Source organism: Nesoenas mayeri, assembly GCF_963082525.1.
Source record: "Nesoenas mayeri genome assembly, chromosome: 14".
In the NCBI taxonomy this organism is placed as follows: domain Eukaryota; kingdom Metazoa; phylum Chordata; class Aves; order Columbiformes; family Columbidae; genus Nesoenas; species Nesoenas mayeri.
Window position 1 is genome coordinate 2,536,777 of NC_137556.1, and position 16,479 is coordinate 2,553,255.

The 16,479-nt window shown below is 46.9% G+C and overlaps 1 protein-coding gene across 2 annotated transcripts in view; it reads right to left on the reverse strand.

Moving 5' to 3' along the window:
- NEURL1B (neuralized E3 ubiquitin protein ligase 1B) overlaps positions 1–16,479 on the reverse strand; it is a gene marked incomplete at both ends in the record, with an annotated part of 91,245 nt that overhangs the window by 15,951 nt on the left and 58,815 nt on the right. The window contains one exon of one of the 2 annotated variants that reach the window (XM_080353498.1): positions 16,013–16,043. The exons of the other annotated variant lie outside the window; for it this stretch is intronic. Coding sequence (XP_080209624.1) covers positions 16,013–16,043 — 31 coding nt within the window. Of the gene's footprint in view, positions 1–16,012; positions 16,044–16,479 lie in introns of those variants that run through there. 2 annotated transcript variants of the gene reach the window in all.

Below are 16,479 nucleotides of genomic sequence, written 5' to 3' on the forward strand. Positions count from 1 at the left end.
CATCAACCCGTCAGTGTGTCGCTTTCAGCACAGACAGGAATGAAAAGAGGGAAAGAATGTTGTTGTCTCCCTGTGACAGGAAACCCACACATCCCCTATGGACAGTCAGTGTCACAGTGCTGCAGCAGCGGGACAGCTTGCGAAACGGGGAGAAAACAAGATTTGAAAAGTAATAGTACTGTTCTCTGAAAACACCCTAAAAGCCAGTGTTTACATTGTCTTCATCCCGCTGAATTTGGACGTTATACAATTTATACCCTTCCTACCTCCAAAAAGCATGTTTGGAGAAAGGCCAGTATATAAGATGGGCTGTAAGAGCCCGCCGAGGGTCCGCGTGTGCACCGTACTGCACCGTACCACATCATACCACACCATACTGTACCATATCATATCATAACACATCATACCATACCACATCATACCATACCACACCATACTGTACCATACCATATACTGTACTGTACTGCACCGTACCATATCATACCATCTATATCATATCATACCATACCATACCACACCATACTGTACCATACTATATACTGTACTGTCCTGCACTGTACCATATTGTACCTTACCATATAATATCATATCATATCATATCATACCGTACCACACCATACTGTACCATAACATATCAGACCACATCATACCATACCACACCATACCATATACTGTACTGTACTGCACCGTACCATATCGTACCATACTGTATCATATCATATCATACCATACCACACCCTACTGTACCATAACATATCATACCACATCACACCATACTGTACCATACCGTATACCATACTGTACTGCACCGTACCATATCGTACTACACCATACGGTACCATAACATATTGTACCACATCATACTGTACCATATTGTACCATACCATACCATACCATACTGTACCATACCATATTGTACCACATCATACCATACCATATTGTACCATACCATACCATATACCATACTATACTGCACCATACCATATTGTACTGCACCGTTCCGTACCATACTGCACTGTACCATACCATACTGTATACCACACAGTACCGCACCGTTCCATACCATACCGCACTGTACCATACCATACTGTATACCATACAGTACTGCACCGTTCCAGACCACACCACTGAGCTGTGCCACATCCAGCTCAAGTGGGGCGTGCGACACTCAAGCTATGAAGCGTTATGAGCTGAGTGTGTTTTCCACGCTCAGTAAAACCACAAGAAAACTCTCCTGTAAGCGCAGAATTGTCCGGTGATGGGACCACAGAGCAAGAAAAGCTGCAGACAAAGGGCGAGATGAGCACGCGGAGCGATGCTACGGGCGCAGACAAAGAGATCCTGGCCATGCGGCTCTACCTTCACCTTTTTCCAATAGAACCTTACGATAAAAGGAAAAAACCTGCTATTTTTCTTTGCCTCAAATTTGTTACAGAAGCCTCTTTTGTCTTTATCTTCTCTCTTCATAGTGGTTCTGAGGATCTCTCTTTTTTCCCCTCTTAATTACAACTTTTCTGTACTCAAAGGACAGGAAAGAATTCAGTTTAAAAGAAAAAACGGTGGAGCTATTTCAGTCCAAACAGGGATGGATAACCAGACAGCCATTAGATTTAACTGTAGCACCCATACAGGGCTTTTGATCTGTCTTAAGGGAGCTGCAAAACCAGAGGAAAAGGGGAAAAAAGGCCTCTAGGAAGATGTTCTTTCCAGCAAGCCCTGCTCCCAGCACCGCGCAGCATTTTAAATGTCCACAGTCCCTTTTATATTTACACGCAGTTTAAACAGTGATCTGGCAGCAAGAGGGGAAAATGCTTCGGGAGGAACGCATGGCTGACGAAACTAAATAAAGAAGTGGCCAGGTCTTCAATCATCCTATATTTTATATATACAAAGCCTGCGATTCCACTAAGCTTTTCCGAAACAATGTGTAAAGAATCCAAAACAGGGCAAAGGGATGGGAATAACTGGTTATAATTAAAGCGAGGGGGGAAATAGCAACAGCTCTTCCACTCTGCCGGGCTGGTTTCCCTGGGGGCATCACAAGGGAGTGGGAACTCTAATGGTTATAGGTAAGTCCAGGCTGTGCTGGGTGGGCTGGTTGCCTGAGGCCAACACTGTCCCAGCAGGGAGAGTTTAAATAAATGCAATCCTGGCCAAATTCTCTTTCCAAGTGATCCGAAGGGCTGGTGACTTCACTCAGCTCATGTACACTCCAACCTCTACAATTATATCGCCTGTTTCGTTGGCTGTTTTAGTCAATGTTCAGACAAATAAGCTATAGCTTTTTCTATCTACAGAAACACAGCAAAAAATCTTTAGGAAAAAGAAAAAAAGAGGCGAGTCCTTTGCTGGTCCAGAAACAGAGGAAAACATTCCACTAAAAAAACACATGCATCCTTTTTTCCTTAGTTGATTCTTTTTTCAAATGCATAGTTTTCTGCGAAGCTATGAAGCCAGCCCGAGAGGCAGGTGGTTGTGCAACACTTGGCTGCCATGTGGTTGAGCTGTGAGTTCCTTTTCAGTGATATTTACAGGAATTAATAAGAGGAAACAAGAGCCACTTCAAGACATTAAACTGTCCAAACAAAAGAAAACACAGTCATGCCATTACTGGACACACAATGACCTCAGCCCCTTTCTTAATCTCCAACGTCTTCAATTATTTTGACACAGAAAGGGTTTCAGCACGAGTTTATTTTTAAGCCTCCATATCAATCTTGTTAATGCTGGTGGGATTTGATCCCAGCACACCTAAGTCAACATCAGCATTTTTCTCCTTTTTCTCTCCCTTTGTGAGACCACAGCCAAGAGATGATAGAGACAGGTGAACCAAAGAAACCTGGAGACAATTCCTTGCATTGCCGAAGATGAATACAAGCCTTTTTTTGGCCAGAAAACAGCCAAAGCCTTTTTTTGCTCCATCCCCCAGCAGAAGGAATCGCTCCCACGAGATGGGGTGAATGTGTGAATGATGCAGCAAACAAACAGCACTAAAACCTTGGCAGCGATCGCCCATGGACGCCAGGGAGCTCCAGGCAATAGACAGTATTGGTTTACATCAAGTTTTCACACCTTTTCGAGGTGGAGCTTGGACCATCGTCCAGCAGAGCACACTTGGACAACACCTTCAAACCAGTTCACTGCAGAGCTGCAAGCTGTTCTTATTTATAGATGTGTATTTTATCTTTGTATTCTGCATTGATCATTTACACCTATAAAACCCCACTGCGTGGTTAAACAACACACTCCTTAGTAATTATGGAATTGGAAATTTTAGAAATCCCACATGAAACAATATAAACAGCTGCCTAAAACCTCCCTTTTCCACCCAGATGGCTCTTGTTTCAATTAACCAAATCAAACTTTAATTCAGAGTCACTCACTGGCCTCGTTTGGATTTACTTGGAAAAACACACCTATAAATCACAGAAAAACTGTGGAAAGAAAAAAACTTGTTTCTCTTTGGGTGGTTCTTTCTTTTTTCCTTTTTTTTTTTTTTTTGGTAGAATGAAATTTTATTACCAGACAAAAAAATATACAATTACATGTTGACAGCTTAGAGCCTCTGGTGGTTCTGGCCACAATAAAACACAGGCAGCAGTATCGCTACACGCTGTCCCTCCGCTTCTTTGGAATACACGGCACCGAGCATCTCCCGTGCTGCGTGTGCCCCGTGCATCATTTCCCAGAGACTGTGGAGCTGGAAACATGCTGAGAAAAGGATGCCAAACATACAGAAAGCCTGAAATCATCAAAATGAACCCACACAGGGGCTTTCCCTTTGCCCCAAATCCACCGGACACTTGGTGCTATAGGTGAAACTGTTCACCAAGCACTTTTTTTTGAAATATCAAACCTGAATAGTCGCTTGAAGAGCTGCAGGAAAGGTACTGGGAGGGGAAGGGGCCGGGAAGCAGTGCAGCTGGTCCTCAGCATCACCCTGGGATGGACACCATGCCCAAACTCCTGTCCCAATCTTGCCCTCCTTACCCCCTCCATTTCCACACTTCTGTGCATGCTGAGATACGCTCAAAACCACTGGTTCCCAATGAAAAAGTCACCTCATTCGCACCACCGCAGCTTTTTTCAGACAGAGCCTGGGACATGGGACCAGCAAACCTTCTGCCCATCAACAGCACCAAGGCAGAGCAGGTGCCTATCTGATCGCAGCAAATTTGGGGGTGCTTTCCAGCTCGGCTTCCTGCCCGTACAGAGCTTAGTGACACAGCGGTGTGTCCTTCCATGTCCCTTGAAGTTCTTTAGGCCACCCTGGTCAAGCAGGATCAATAGCAGAAATGTTCCATTCCGTGGCTAAACCACCAGGAGCCGTCATCGGCACACAAGCAGTGCCAGATGGTCGTGTATTAAAGACACAGAAAAGCTCTCTGACTGCACGGCTTCCTTTGCTTGAAGAACACAAGATGCTGCAAAACAGCATCTTATTAGTTTGAGGTGGTACCTAATAAGGAGGAGGTTCCTTGCACACCCGTCTTGTGCTGATGCTTAATTTCTCATAGCAGTAACTGCTGAATTTGAATTTTCTCTGCAGCTCTCCATCCTGTGGCAGCAGGGCTGCCTCACCGTGTTTCGGACGGGGAGATTTCTTACTCCTCTTTGTCAGACCTATGTGTCCACATCAGGCCAAGCCCCGTTGTGCTGCACGGGGCCACCAGGACGGAGCTCAGCTAGTATCTGCCCCCATCGTCCCCCACCACCGCAGTCCTGGGGTTGCTTCCCAGTGTGGATTCTGGCATGGGGATCTGTGTCTACACCCTTTACCACCCACCAGGCCTTGCCTGAACACCTCTGTGAAATGGTCATGGAGAAAAAGCATTTTGGCTCTCAAAACCCACAGCCCCTCCAAGGCAGCATCACTCCCTTCGGCTGCTCTTCCATTGCCACATAGACAATCCACCACTGGTGCTCCCAGCACGGCTGTTGGCCCCAGGGAAGAAGATTACGATAAAGACAGGGAGAACTTCGGAAAAGCATTGATGGGGTGGGGGGCAGAGACCGAGGTGATGAGCCTGTAGTGAAGAATGACAAACAGCAGCCACTCCGAAGTGATGCCCTGGTCCAGCACAGGAAAATAGGCACAGAAAGGAAAAATACGGGATTATAAACACAGAAAGGTTGTCAGCAGTGACCCTCCCGACATTTCTGCCCATCACCTTTAGTCCATCAGAAAGGAAGAAACAGATTGCTCAAGAAGGGCTGTGCTTGACATACCAGAGCCAGCGAGTATTTGATTTCAAGGACGGGGAAAATATGGTCAGGATCCACAAGCACATAAGGAAAGTTTCTCCCTCCTTCTGGGACCGTCTCATGAGTTTGTACCATTAATTTCATCTCAAAGGAAAATCTGAGTAACAAGCTACAGGCTGCTTGATGTGGTTTGGTGATGGATTTCACTGGCGTGCCCATAGATTTCAGCATTTACAGGAGCGCAGGTTTTTTTGCACGGGTGTATAAACATTTACTAAACAGGAACGCATACAAAAAGATGGTGTGAAAATAGTTTGTTTTAAAATGAGAAGCGGTTTTGAACTCTCTGGGAGGAATTTACCCCTGCCCTCTGCTTGGAGGTGCTCAGCGAGTGCTTGAAGAGGGTGGGAGAAGCAGCAAACATTTGCAGTGATCTGGGAAGCAGATCTGTATTTTTGTTTTGCTTCCAAAACTGGCTTCAAATATTTCTAAGAGCAAGAGGCATCTCAAAAGAAACACGACCCCTCAAAACTCAATTTCGAAGAGGGGCTAATTTTTAATCAAAATAAATTTTAAAGCAGAAAAATGTGAAGGCTTCTTTTAAGTGATAAACCCCATCTGTTCCACGCGGGGCCGGCATTTCATGGAGAAAGGGCTTCGCAAAGCATTTCACTGACTAAGTCTCGGCGTCCTGGGATCAGACGAGTCGGCAGCAGAGCCAGGAACCCCCACGCTGGGACCCCGGATAATCTGCACTGAAAACCACCACATTTCTAGTTTGAGGGAGGAAATGTCTCTTTTAACCAATTCATTAATTATGAATATGAAACAAACGAAGTTTTGAAGTTTAGTTCGTAACAACTCAGACATCCGCTGTTGTTCTGCTCGGTAAAACCAGACCCTCCAGACAGCGTCTGTCAATCTGATGGCTATGTAGTTAAATGAGGGAGAAAAAAATCAGTTCTTTCTCACTTGCGAAAAGCTATCTGTGCCTTGTAATTATTTGCCTTGATAAATTTAATTTACTTGAGTCTTGCCTTGGCTGGTTAAGTTAAACCATAAAGATTATTCATGGAAAAGCAACCACAGTTGGTTACTAGGATACAAAAAAATCACGCAGTACATTCCTCCAATGAATAATCCCAGCAGAACACAGACAAATTCAATAAATTACGAATTTCTCTTTCTCTCTTACATAAACATTGGGGTTGCAGAGGCTTTTCTTGGAACCCTTTAAAATAAATTAATATCCTCATTACTATGCAATAGCAAAACAAATAGAAGGGACAGCTGAGCCTTGCAGGTGAGCTGCATCCTTTGTCTAGACTCGGGAGCTATTTTGGAGCAAGGCAGGGTGCAAATGGACAGCAGGTTCATTATTGCCGGTATCCAGGTGTGGACACTGGTATTTGGCGTGCTCACGTCTTTTCAAAGTGGATAACGTAAGCAGCAGACAAAGCTAATTTGGAAGAAGGCATTCTTATTTCAGAAAAATCTCTCTACCTGCACAATTCCATGTGTACAAAAGGTCTCAGATAAAAGCACTTGTTGCCAGAGCTCTGAACTTCGAAGGTGAAGCAAGAGATGAGTTTTCCTACATGGGCTGGCAGCTGCCAAGCCGGTCCATATAACTACTGCTGCTGACGGGCCAAACAAGCTGCCATCAGAATAACCCATAGAATCATTTCAGTTGGCAGAGACCCTCGGGTCATCTGCCCTGAGCCACTCAGACTTCTTTGGAAACAACACTCTGACTCAAAAGATTGATTTTGGATACTTAACAGCATTGTGTGTGTGTGTGGTTGTATCTTGCTCTGTCTTTTCCTAACCCTCATAATATCCCCTAATAACAGCAGTCCCCAGGCGTGACTCAGTACCGACGGCTGTTCAAGGCTGTGGTATTTAAAGATATGCTATAGGGTCTGTTGGCTAAGATCAGTTTTTATAAACTTTAACTGAGATGGATTTCCTTGAAGTTCTGACATGCAGCGCATCTGTCCTTCTCACCCTCTCCCTTTGATCGCATCGGCAGCACAAGCAGTGCTGTTCTGCTGCTGGCAAATCACCCAGTAATTGCTATTTAAGACTCACAAATCAGATGCCAGTGTGAAGATCTGCCTCGTACTCTTCAGAGGACATCTCCTCTCCAGGCGAGACCAACCAAAATGCCTGGCGTACCGAAATATCTGCAAGCCTTCCTCCATGCAAGCGCAGGGAGGCTCTGCTGGCGTCAAGCTCTCCCTCCTGCACACATGGTCTCGATGTTCAATTTCTATTTTTCAGCTCTCTCTGCTGCCAAGGCTCTCAGATAATCCCAGTGCCATGTCCCCACAGGCTTGTCCCCAGCCAGCTGTGGAGTCCCAAGGGGCACCGTGCCCCAGAGCAAATCCAACGCTGGTTCTCTGATAAAAGCCGAGCCACTTAAACACTCTTCCCATTGTGTAGTTTGAACCCGTGAACCATCATATCCAAGTTATCTCTGTTTTATAAGCCAGCACAATGGCCACCACACAACATACAGCTAATGCTCTTTATCACTCGAAGGGAAGCAACAGCCAGTTAGCAAATTATTTCAGGTTTTGTAATTAGAAACCCTTTCACTTTGCAGGACAAAGCAATCAAGAGTTTTTGATGGCATCCCAAGGAAAGCACGGCCAAACAACAGCCCTTTGAAGAGGAATTCGTAGAAGCAACGCCTCTGTGGCAGGATTACCCAGCCCAACTTCACCACGGATGGGACTCGCTCTACCAATGCCATTCCTACCTGATCAATAACAAACTTGTTCTTTAAGAACTCCACTGATAAACGTGTTATAATTTCCTGTACTCCACCAAGGCCTTGGTGTTAACCAGCTGCAGTCTGGAGAGCATGTGCTCAGAGGTCCTGGTCCTGTCTCCTCCAAAAACAACTGTCATTCATTGCAGCCTCTTAGCAGCGATTTTGGCCACCGACAAGACACTAAAACAGACAGATCTCAAGCGCCAAGTGTTTTCTCCTATCCCCCAAAAAAGCTCTATCCAACCATGTCAAGTTCAAGACCCCAAGAATAGCGATTTCCCCTCATTGGGAATTATGCTTTCAACCTTAGCATCACACCGAGGAGATAACTTTTGAACTCCACTCCATAAATTACAGAACATGTTAAGCTGAGAAGCTGGTGCCCCAATGAGACGCAAACAGATAACAGGCTGTTCCCACAGTACTAGTTATTGCTCAGGAGAGATAAACCCAGATGAAATTATTTCATTTCTGCTGCCAAATGGGATGTTCTTTTATCTCTGGCTTGTCAAGGCAGGGCTTGGAAGATTTAACATTCGAGTTATGGAGAAGGGCAGAAAATCAAACAACTTTCTCCTTGACATTTGGAAACCTGATGGAAAACTTCTGCTCAGAGAAATTCTCTCTTGACTGACCGTCTTCCTGGTGTTGCTACACAGGCTACGAAAAACAGGGCTTTGCTTTTATGTGGTCTACTTATTTCCCCCATATTGCCATAAGGCATCATGCCTTCAGGAGCGCAATCACAAGAAACTGGAGGCAGAGACAAATGGATGGTTAAAACAGGAGAATTCCTGAGGTATGAAAGTCTCATTGTTATGTAAATATCCACAGTGAAACAAGAAAACGAAAACTGTTATATGCATCTAGCCCACAACTCTACAAACACAACTGCATCCATTTTTCTCCCTTCAAAGCACCAGTAGCTCTTAAGAAATCGTAAATGTGATTTCCCTGCTGCACTGAAAAGCTTTGAAATGCAGCTAAATGTTTTTTCTTTATAGAATCTTCCTGTGTAATTCCAGCAGCAAGTGAGAAGTAATTTCTTATCTTCTGATCTGGTTTCTTCACGCCAGTCCTGTTGGTGCAGAAAGGAAACAACGACATGGTTTTACTGGAGCAGGGAGAGGGATGGGGTCTGATCCCCGAGATGCTCCACTGCCTGAAAGAACCGAGAGGAAAAGCTCCTGGGTGGAAAGCAAGCCCTGTTTACACAAAGCGGAGGAGGAAATCTCCCTGGACACAGAGGGAAAAACAAATTAACAAGCAAGAAATCACTTTCCCCTCCCTCCCTCCTCCCCAAAGCCCTGCTTCACCTGCTCAGACATCAGGAATTTAATGTTCCAGCACTCAGTAATTGAGACAACAGGGGCATCCAGGGCTGAAGGGAAAAGCCGGCACAGGTATGCTGAGATAAAGCTTTCAAAGCAGGCGTCTCACTGCCAGTGATTCATGCTTTTTAACGTATAGAGGGAAAAAAATGCAGCCATCACCAAGATATGGAATGATCCAGAGGAAACAGCATCTCCTTCCCACCAAGCATGTCCTGCCATGGGGACACATCTCATTGAAGGGATGTTGGGAAGGAACTGCCCCAGCTAAGGCCCCTGGGCAGTCCTGCTGTATTTGCAACACGCAAAGAGATGGGATGGGTAGGTCTTCAAGGTATTCAGAGAGGTGGTGGCACCTCACGACCTCAGGGCACTGGGGCTGTCAAACAGACATATGTCCCCTCCAGGACACAGCAGGTAAGTGACGCCAAAGGCAAAGGTGGAGAAGCCGCCTAAACGAGAAGACAGAACAAAGTATGAAAACGCTCCTTATAGCAAAATCTCCTCCAGCTGCCGCAGACAGAAAAGATGTGACATGGAGCCAGGTCCCTTCCAACAGCCCTTGGGGCTCCCACCTCCTTCTGTGCCACATCTGCCCGTGGGGTGCAGTCTGGAGCGTGCTTTGCTGGCCAAGCCACATTTTGATGCCAGGAAGCCCCAAATGAGCGCGTGGCCGAGGAGCTCGTGAGGAGCGGGAAGGTGCACGCCGTGAGTCAGCCCTGCGGTTTGGCCGCCCTGGCAAGGAGCAGGCGCAGGGTGCCAAACCGCTCCGGGCACGAGAAAGGAGACAAACAAAGGAGATAAGACAGATGGAAATACGAAGTGAAGAGATGGAGGAGGTTGCACACACTTTCCCCATAAGGAAACAGATGGGATCTGACACGTTTCAGGGGATGACACTTGGCCTCATCCCACCTTGCAGCTCATGAGGCCCCAGCTCCTGGGTTCTCCTCGCTCTCCCCTGCCTGGATCAGCAGATTCGCTTCCCTGCTTCTCTCCTGAATGCACCACATCCATCACGGTGACATCCACACTCCACCTTAGGAAAGTTTGCTCTTATTTTAGCTACCAACCCGCACAGATAGGCTCTGTAAACAGTGGGATGCTGATGAGGAAGAAAATGTTTCCTTTCAAGGTAAACTGTGCAGCAAGACACTGACCGTCCAAAAGTGCAACTCCAAAACTCAATGAGTCTGAATGCTAAATCCGCTGGAGCTAATGAGGACTAAGGTGCTTATTTGCATTCCTAATTGAAAAACCATTGAATGTGATAAGCAAGGAGGATCCTTACTAGAATGGGAAGAGAAGCACAGCATAAGCTTCGAGGTGACTCATCCTCTTCATGTCAAGTAAACACAAATGCCTGCACATTCAAACTTGACTGTCTAAAGTTAAACACCTTAAACATACTTAAGCACCTCCACAGGTTGTCAAATTATAATGTGCTGGAAAGCTGCAATTTCCTTTGCCTGCGGTGAGGGCTCTCTAAGAGTTTTGCCTACATACACAGACTTTGGGGTGCGATTTCGAGCATCGTCAGATGGTGACACACAGGTCCTTCCACCCTGCAGCAATTATCTAAAGAAATAAAAGGGAAAAAGTGCTGTTTGCCAGATATCCTATGTCTTGATAAAGCAATTCCCCTCTAGAGAGTAACCAATAAAAGAGAAGAGAAGGCACCTGCCCAGCGCTACCCAGCATGAGAGCGGGGAGCAAGGGAAAGCTCTGGTTTAATGATACCCATGGCAATGTGCTGTGCGTATCTGACAGCTCACCGGCCACAGGGCACAATGCACAGCTCCGCTCAGCACCATTGCAATAGGCAATGCCGGCCTGGAGTCAAGTGCAGTGGTTTCTCCAGTCTCAACAGCCGGGACGCCAATGGCAGCACTGAGTTAATGATGCCGGTTGGCTGCAGCACATTTTGGGGTATGTACCGCGTGAGGCTGGTTAAAGACAGTCCTCAGCAGCCCATCACCCTGGTCCGGCTCTAGATCACAGGGAGGGCTGAGCAGTCTCACAGGTTTCCTTTTGAAGAGTGGAAAAGCAGAAAGTGACAAAAGAAGCAGCAAATTAATTTATTCTTTTTCCACTTCTCCGTCCTTCCCGGAGATGCTTCATGTCTGCGCGTTAATTAATTAACTTTCATGCATCAGCACAAGCCAAATAGTGTTTCATACCTCCCTTACATACAAAGCAAGACACGATAAAGCCAATTGTTCACAGGTCACACAGGGAGTCACCAGCAAAATCAATGACAGACTCTAGAAACCTCAACTCCCAGACTAAAAGAGGCTGGAAAACAGGCAAAATAGGGCTGTTCCTGAGGCAGGATTAACACCTGTAATCACAGAGTTGAACCAAACCCAAACCAAAAACTGGTCTGAACAGGTACCTTTTTCACTCAAACCAGAACAACCTGAAGTGTTATTTTGTAGTTTTGTTGAAGTCAGACTGGAACCAAACCAAACAATTTACTGAACTAATTCCCTGCCCACAGTACTGAGAACTCCTCCTATGGTGTATCACCAGCAACTAAAGAGGGAGGAGGGACCAGAGGACAAGAATGCTCCTTGAAGCTGAGATAATAGCCCCTGGAAAAAGCAGGTGTATGTTTCCCACTACCTGATCTTTGCTAATCATTCTTACAAAGTGTGCGTATTATGACAACAGGTATCGGTATTTTAAAAAGGATACACAGAAACATCATATTTTACCCACAATCTTTAAATTCCTGCTGCTCTACCATAACCACCATCATTATTTTGCAACAGGCTGGTAGATGGGTTCGTCAACCCAGCAAACGTCTAAACTTGGGCTTCCGAGCTGCTGAGAAAGGGTTAATTATGAAAAGCATTTTTCTTAAGAATACAAAATAATTTCTCGAAAATAAGAAATTGAAGTCGCTTCTGCTAGAACAAGCCTCATTCTCCCTTGTGTTTACCAGACGCAAATGCCACTCATACTTGGTATTCCTCGCAGTTGTGAGGAAGGCTGTGGGAGAAGCGCTGTAACCAGACCTCGGCCTGATGCTTTAAAGGGAATTTGGCTCCTTTGCTAAATACCAATGACCCTATTTGGGCCAGGATCAACAACTGGATCCCAACTGGGAAGCCTTTCGCTTGTGCTGGGGCCAGTGAGTGCCTCCTGCCCACTAGTTGTCCATGCTCACCCCACCACAACCAGCCACCTGCTGCCTGCCCAGGTCTCCTACATGTTCCTCACTTTGTCCTGCGCCTTGTAAAGACTTCATCAGGCCAGGGAAATTTTAACCTCCCCCAGCCTCCCAGCCCTTAAGTATCACCAAGCATCTTCATGCCTCTATCTGGCTACTTAACCATTTGCTGAGCCCTGTTTAAAGTGTCTGCCAAGGAAAGCAATTAGCGGGGAGAAATTAGCGCTGGCTCGTGAGTTAAAAGAGCGACTCCTGTGTGGCAGGAGCAGCCACAAAGCCCCATGTCGGTATGTGACCCCAGCCCGCCCGGCAGGTCAGGACAAGTTCCGCCCGCCGGCTGCAATGCTGCACACCTAGTTTGTCACCTGTTGGAGACACAGAACCGGCGTGCCTCGGTAATAAAGAACTCCCTCTTGCCTAACCACCCACCCGAACAATGGGCAGCGGTGCGAGGAGGGAGGCAAGAAGATGTTGGCATCCAAGCGTAAACTCCCATGCTGCTCGGGAGATGCGGCGGGAGATTCTCCCACCGGAGACGCCACCCGAGTGGCAGCGGCTCCACGGAGGAGCCCGAAGGCGAGGAGGGTCAGGCCAGCCCAGGAGCAACCATCCCGCTGGAGGAATGCGTCACGTATCCCTCGGCTGTCATCTAGATAAGAGCGATTTCCACCACCACCTCAGGACCGTTGTTAAGCGCATCTGACACATCTCAGCTCTTCCCCATTCAAATGCCTCCTCAGCCGGGTTCAAATATAGAAGCTGCCTTTCATTAGCCCGAGACTATTACTCATTTCAATACCGCTCTGGTTAGAAACCTCGCTGTTAATTTGACAAAGCCTTCAGCCATTGTGTGTTAACCAGAGGATACTTGGCAAACACGCGTTTCCCAAGCTCCAGATACAAATTTCTCCAGCACCCGTAGCGTGGGCTCTTGTGTCATTAGGTGGAAATGTGGAGGGAAAGGGTGAGGCTGCGCAAGGATTTAAAGATGCAACAAGCACGGAAAACGTATTTGAACAAATTTAGGTATGAGAATGAGCTGAACCGCATTCAACAGGATTTAACATCGACTTCCACTATTTGAGAAGAGTATTTCCATTTCTATATAAAACCTGAATTGTTGATTGTTCACAGCTTTTCCAGGAGCCAAATGTTTAAGGTCCTTTCACATTTCCTCTACATTTGGTCAGAATGGAAAGGCATTTTTCATCTTGAACTATTCCTGGTGAACAAAACGACAAAGGGGGAACAACATCCGTAGGCTTCCACAATTAATTAATTTAACACAACAGGTAGGCAAATTTTAGTTTGGGGGTGTTCTGGTTTGTTTGGGGTTTTTTTGTCAATAAGTTACTTCAGCCCATGGGACAGGGGACAGCAATTCCCCTGTTAGTTAAAATAGAGTGAAAGTGCATTGCTCAGCCTGCCAGGGTGAAGAAAGAGGTGCATTTTAGACAAATAAAAGACATAATTCTGATTGATTATCTTTAGCCGTTCTAAACAGAGATAGCATTTATAAATGGGATTTCATCCAACAATTCGGTCTTCCAGAAAAACTTCATCGTTTTCAAAAGGACTGTTCCAGGAACAGTTCTAAACCTGCTTCCCTCTGTAATGCCATTTGGAGAATGAAAGACAAACAACGCATCCCAGCACACCAATGTGAAAAATCGCTGAATTGTGTCCAACTTGACAAAAGAAGTTTATAAACTTCCAAATTGCAAACATGCAAACTCTCTTCCCCAGCCGCAGGTTAACAGCTTCTTTTGACTGTCATTACTCTGCAAAAACTGAACACAGCTGAATTGGGGGGGAAAGACACATTTTTAGTATCTTCCAGCACATGAGCGAACGGTGTTCAAGTGTCCTGCCTGTCTCTGCCTTGCGCAATCTGACAAATGTTCGCGAATGGACCATCCTCAGCAAAGCGATCCCTGCAGACGGTCTCCACCTGGCAGGACAGGACGGAGATTTTCTAGGCCACTAGAGCAATGTTAAGAGTTGGGAGGTCTACATAAATCAAGCCTTCGGGTTTTTTCCATCAAACTTTTCCTCTTTCTTAACGGCTCCTTTTGAAAGCGCCGCTGAGAACTCCTGAGTCGCAGACCCGCAGAACGACTGATGTCATCCCTTTTTTTAAATTCACGTGTGTAAGGCTGTGCATACGAAGGCTGCTCGGGAGAGACTGTTCTAGCAATAGGCAGAACAGCTGATACAACTCTCAGCAAGATCCCACGTCCCAGCAGGTGCAGGTTATTTTTCCTTTGGGAAGTTCTGGCCTTACCGAGGTAACCTGCCCTGACCCAGGGGTATTTCTATGGCCCTCCCAGCTATTTTGCATGTGTCCCTTGCTGTTGCCTCTAGCTGAAAAGCCAGCCCACAATACTAATTTTCACCAAGGTCATGCACTCCTTACAGTGCCTTTATTGCCAGTTGGTGAGGCATTTAAAAAAGTAAAAACTTCCTTATTGTGAAAGAAGCTCATTTCCCATTGAAATATAATAGAGAGGAGATGCAACTGGAAATCTAATCACAGCTTCACAGCTGAAGACAAACCCAGCAGCTTTCTTTTCTGCCTTGAAGGTCCCAAGCACCCTCTCTTTGCAAAGACAATCTACGGCACATCCAAATGCAAATCTATTCCTGTCTTTATTTCTGTATTCAGCATTCTGGCTGATTACAGGGAGGCATGTGTGTGTGTTCAATAGGTCCTCCTGCTTCTTTAAATAAGTTTAATAATACCCTTTTTATTTATGGGAGCCCAAAGTACAAAGGATGCAACACAGGAGCTCTGGAAGAACAGAAAAGAAAAGCCAACTAGCTGAAGATACATACTGGCAAGGGCTCAGAAATTCAATACTGTTGATTCTATAGACACCAACTGCTTTTATTATTCACCCGTTCTCTGAGGAGGAAAAAGCCCCACAATTATGAACTTGCAAAGGGAAAGAATCTGTACATCTCTTGTGTGAGAGTCAAACTCGCTAAAAAGGCACTTTAAAACCAGGGCAGCCTACTAAACATTTGAAACAGTTTTCTTCTGGCAACTCTGAACAACTGATGTCTCTCCACATTAAAAAGCAGCATTTTTTTTAGAGAGAGAAAAAAAAATCAATAAAGGAGGAAAAAAAAAACCGAGGAAATGAAAAAGAAAAAAGGAGGAAATGAAAAAGAAACGAAAAATTAAAGCCCCTAAAAGGATTCGACTGCAAGGCAGGGATCAGCTGCGAGAACAGAGCCACTTCACCCGCGTTTGTCGCTCCCACATGGGGAAGCTGTACCCGCCGCTCCAGCATCACCGCGTCCGTGCCCGCCGCGGGGGTCCATTCGCAATAATAAAAATATAACCAAAAATTGGGAAATCTTTGTCTCATCCCGGGCCGCTCCGCAGGGCGCGGGGCTGGGAGCCGGGGGCGGCACAGCCCCCCCGCAGCATCGCCCCCAGCACCGCTCGGGACAGGACGCGCCCCCCGGCCCGCACCCCCCGCCTGGGGCAGCGCGACCCCGCGTCCCCGCCGGTACCTGCCAGGGTCTTGTGCACCGTGTTGCCCATCGCTCGGCTCGGCGGAGCGCGGGGCGGCCGGGGCTCCGCAGGGCCATGGACAGCGCCCGCCTCCCGCGCCGCGCTCCGCACCGCCCCCGCCCCGCCCCGCCCGCCCCCACCGCTGCTGCTGCCGCCGCTGCCGCCTCCCCGCTGCTTTTCCGGCACGGCCGGGGCCGCCCCCCCCGCCCGCCCCGGTCCCGGCCGCGCTCCGCCCCGAGCGGGGCAATAACGGGGCCGAGGAGCCGCGGCGGGAAGCGGCTAGTGCTGTTTGCAAACACGGGTCCGGCTCCTTCCGAGAGGATCCCGGGAAACTACTTTTTGCCTCTCTCCCTTAGAAAAGAAAGATATATATATTTCTCCCTTAGAGAAAAAATGGAGGGTTTGGAGAGCAGGGGGGCATGGCTGGCAATTCCAGCTTTATCCATCCTGTCAGCAAAACCTTCCC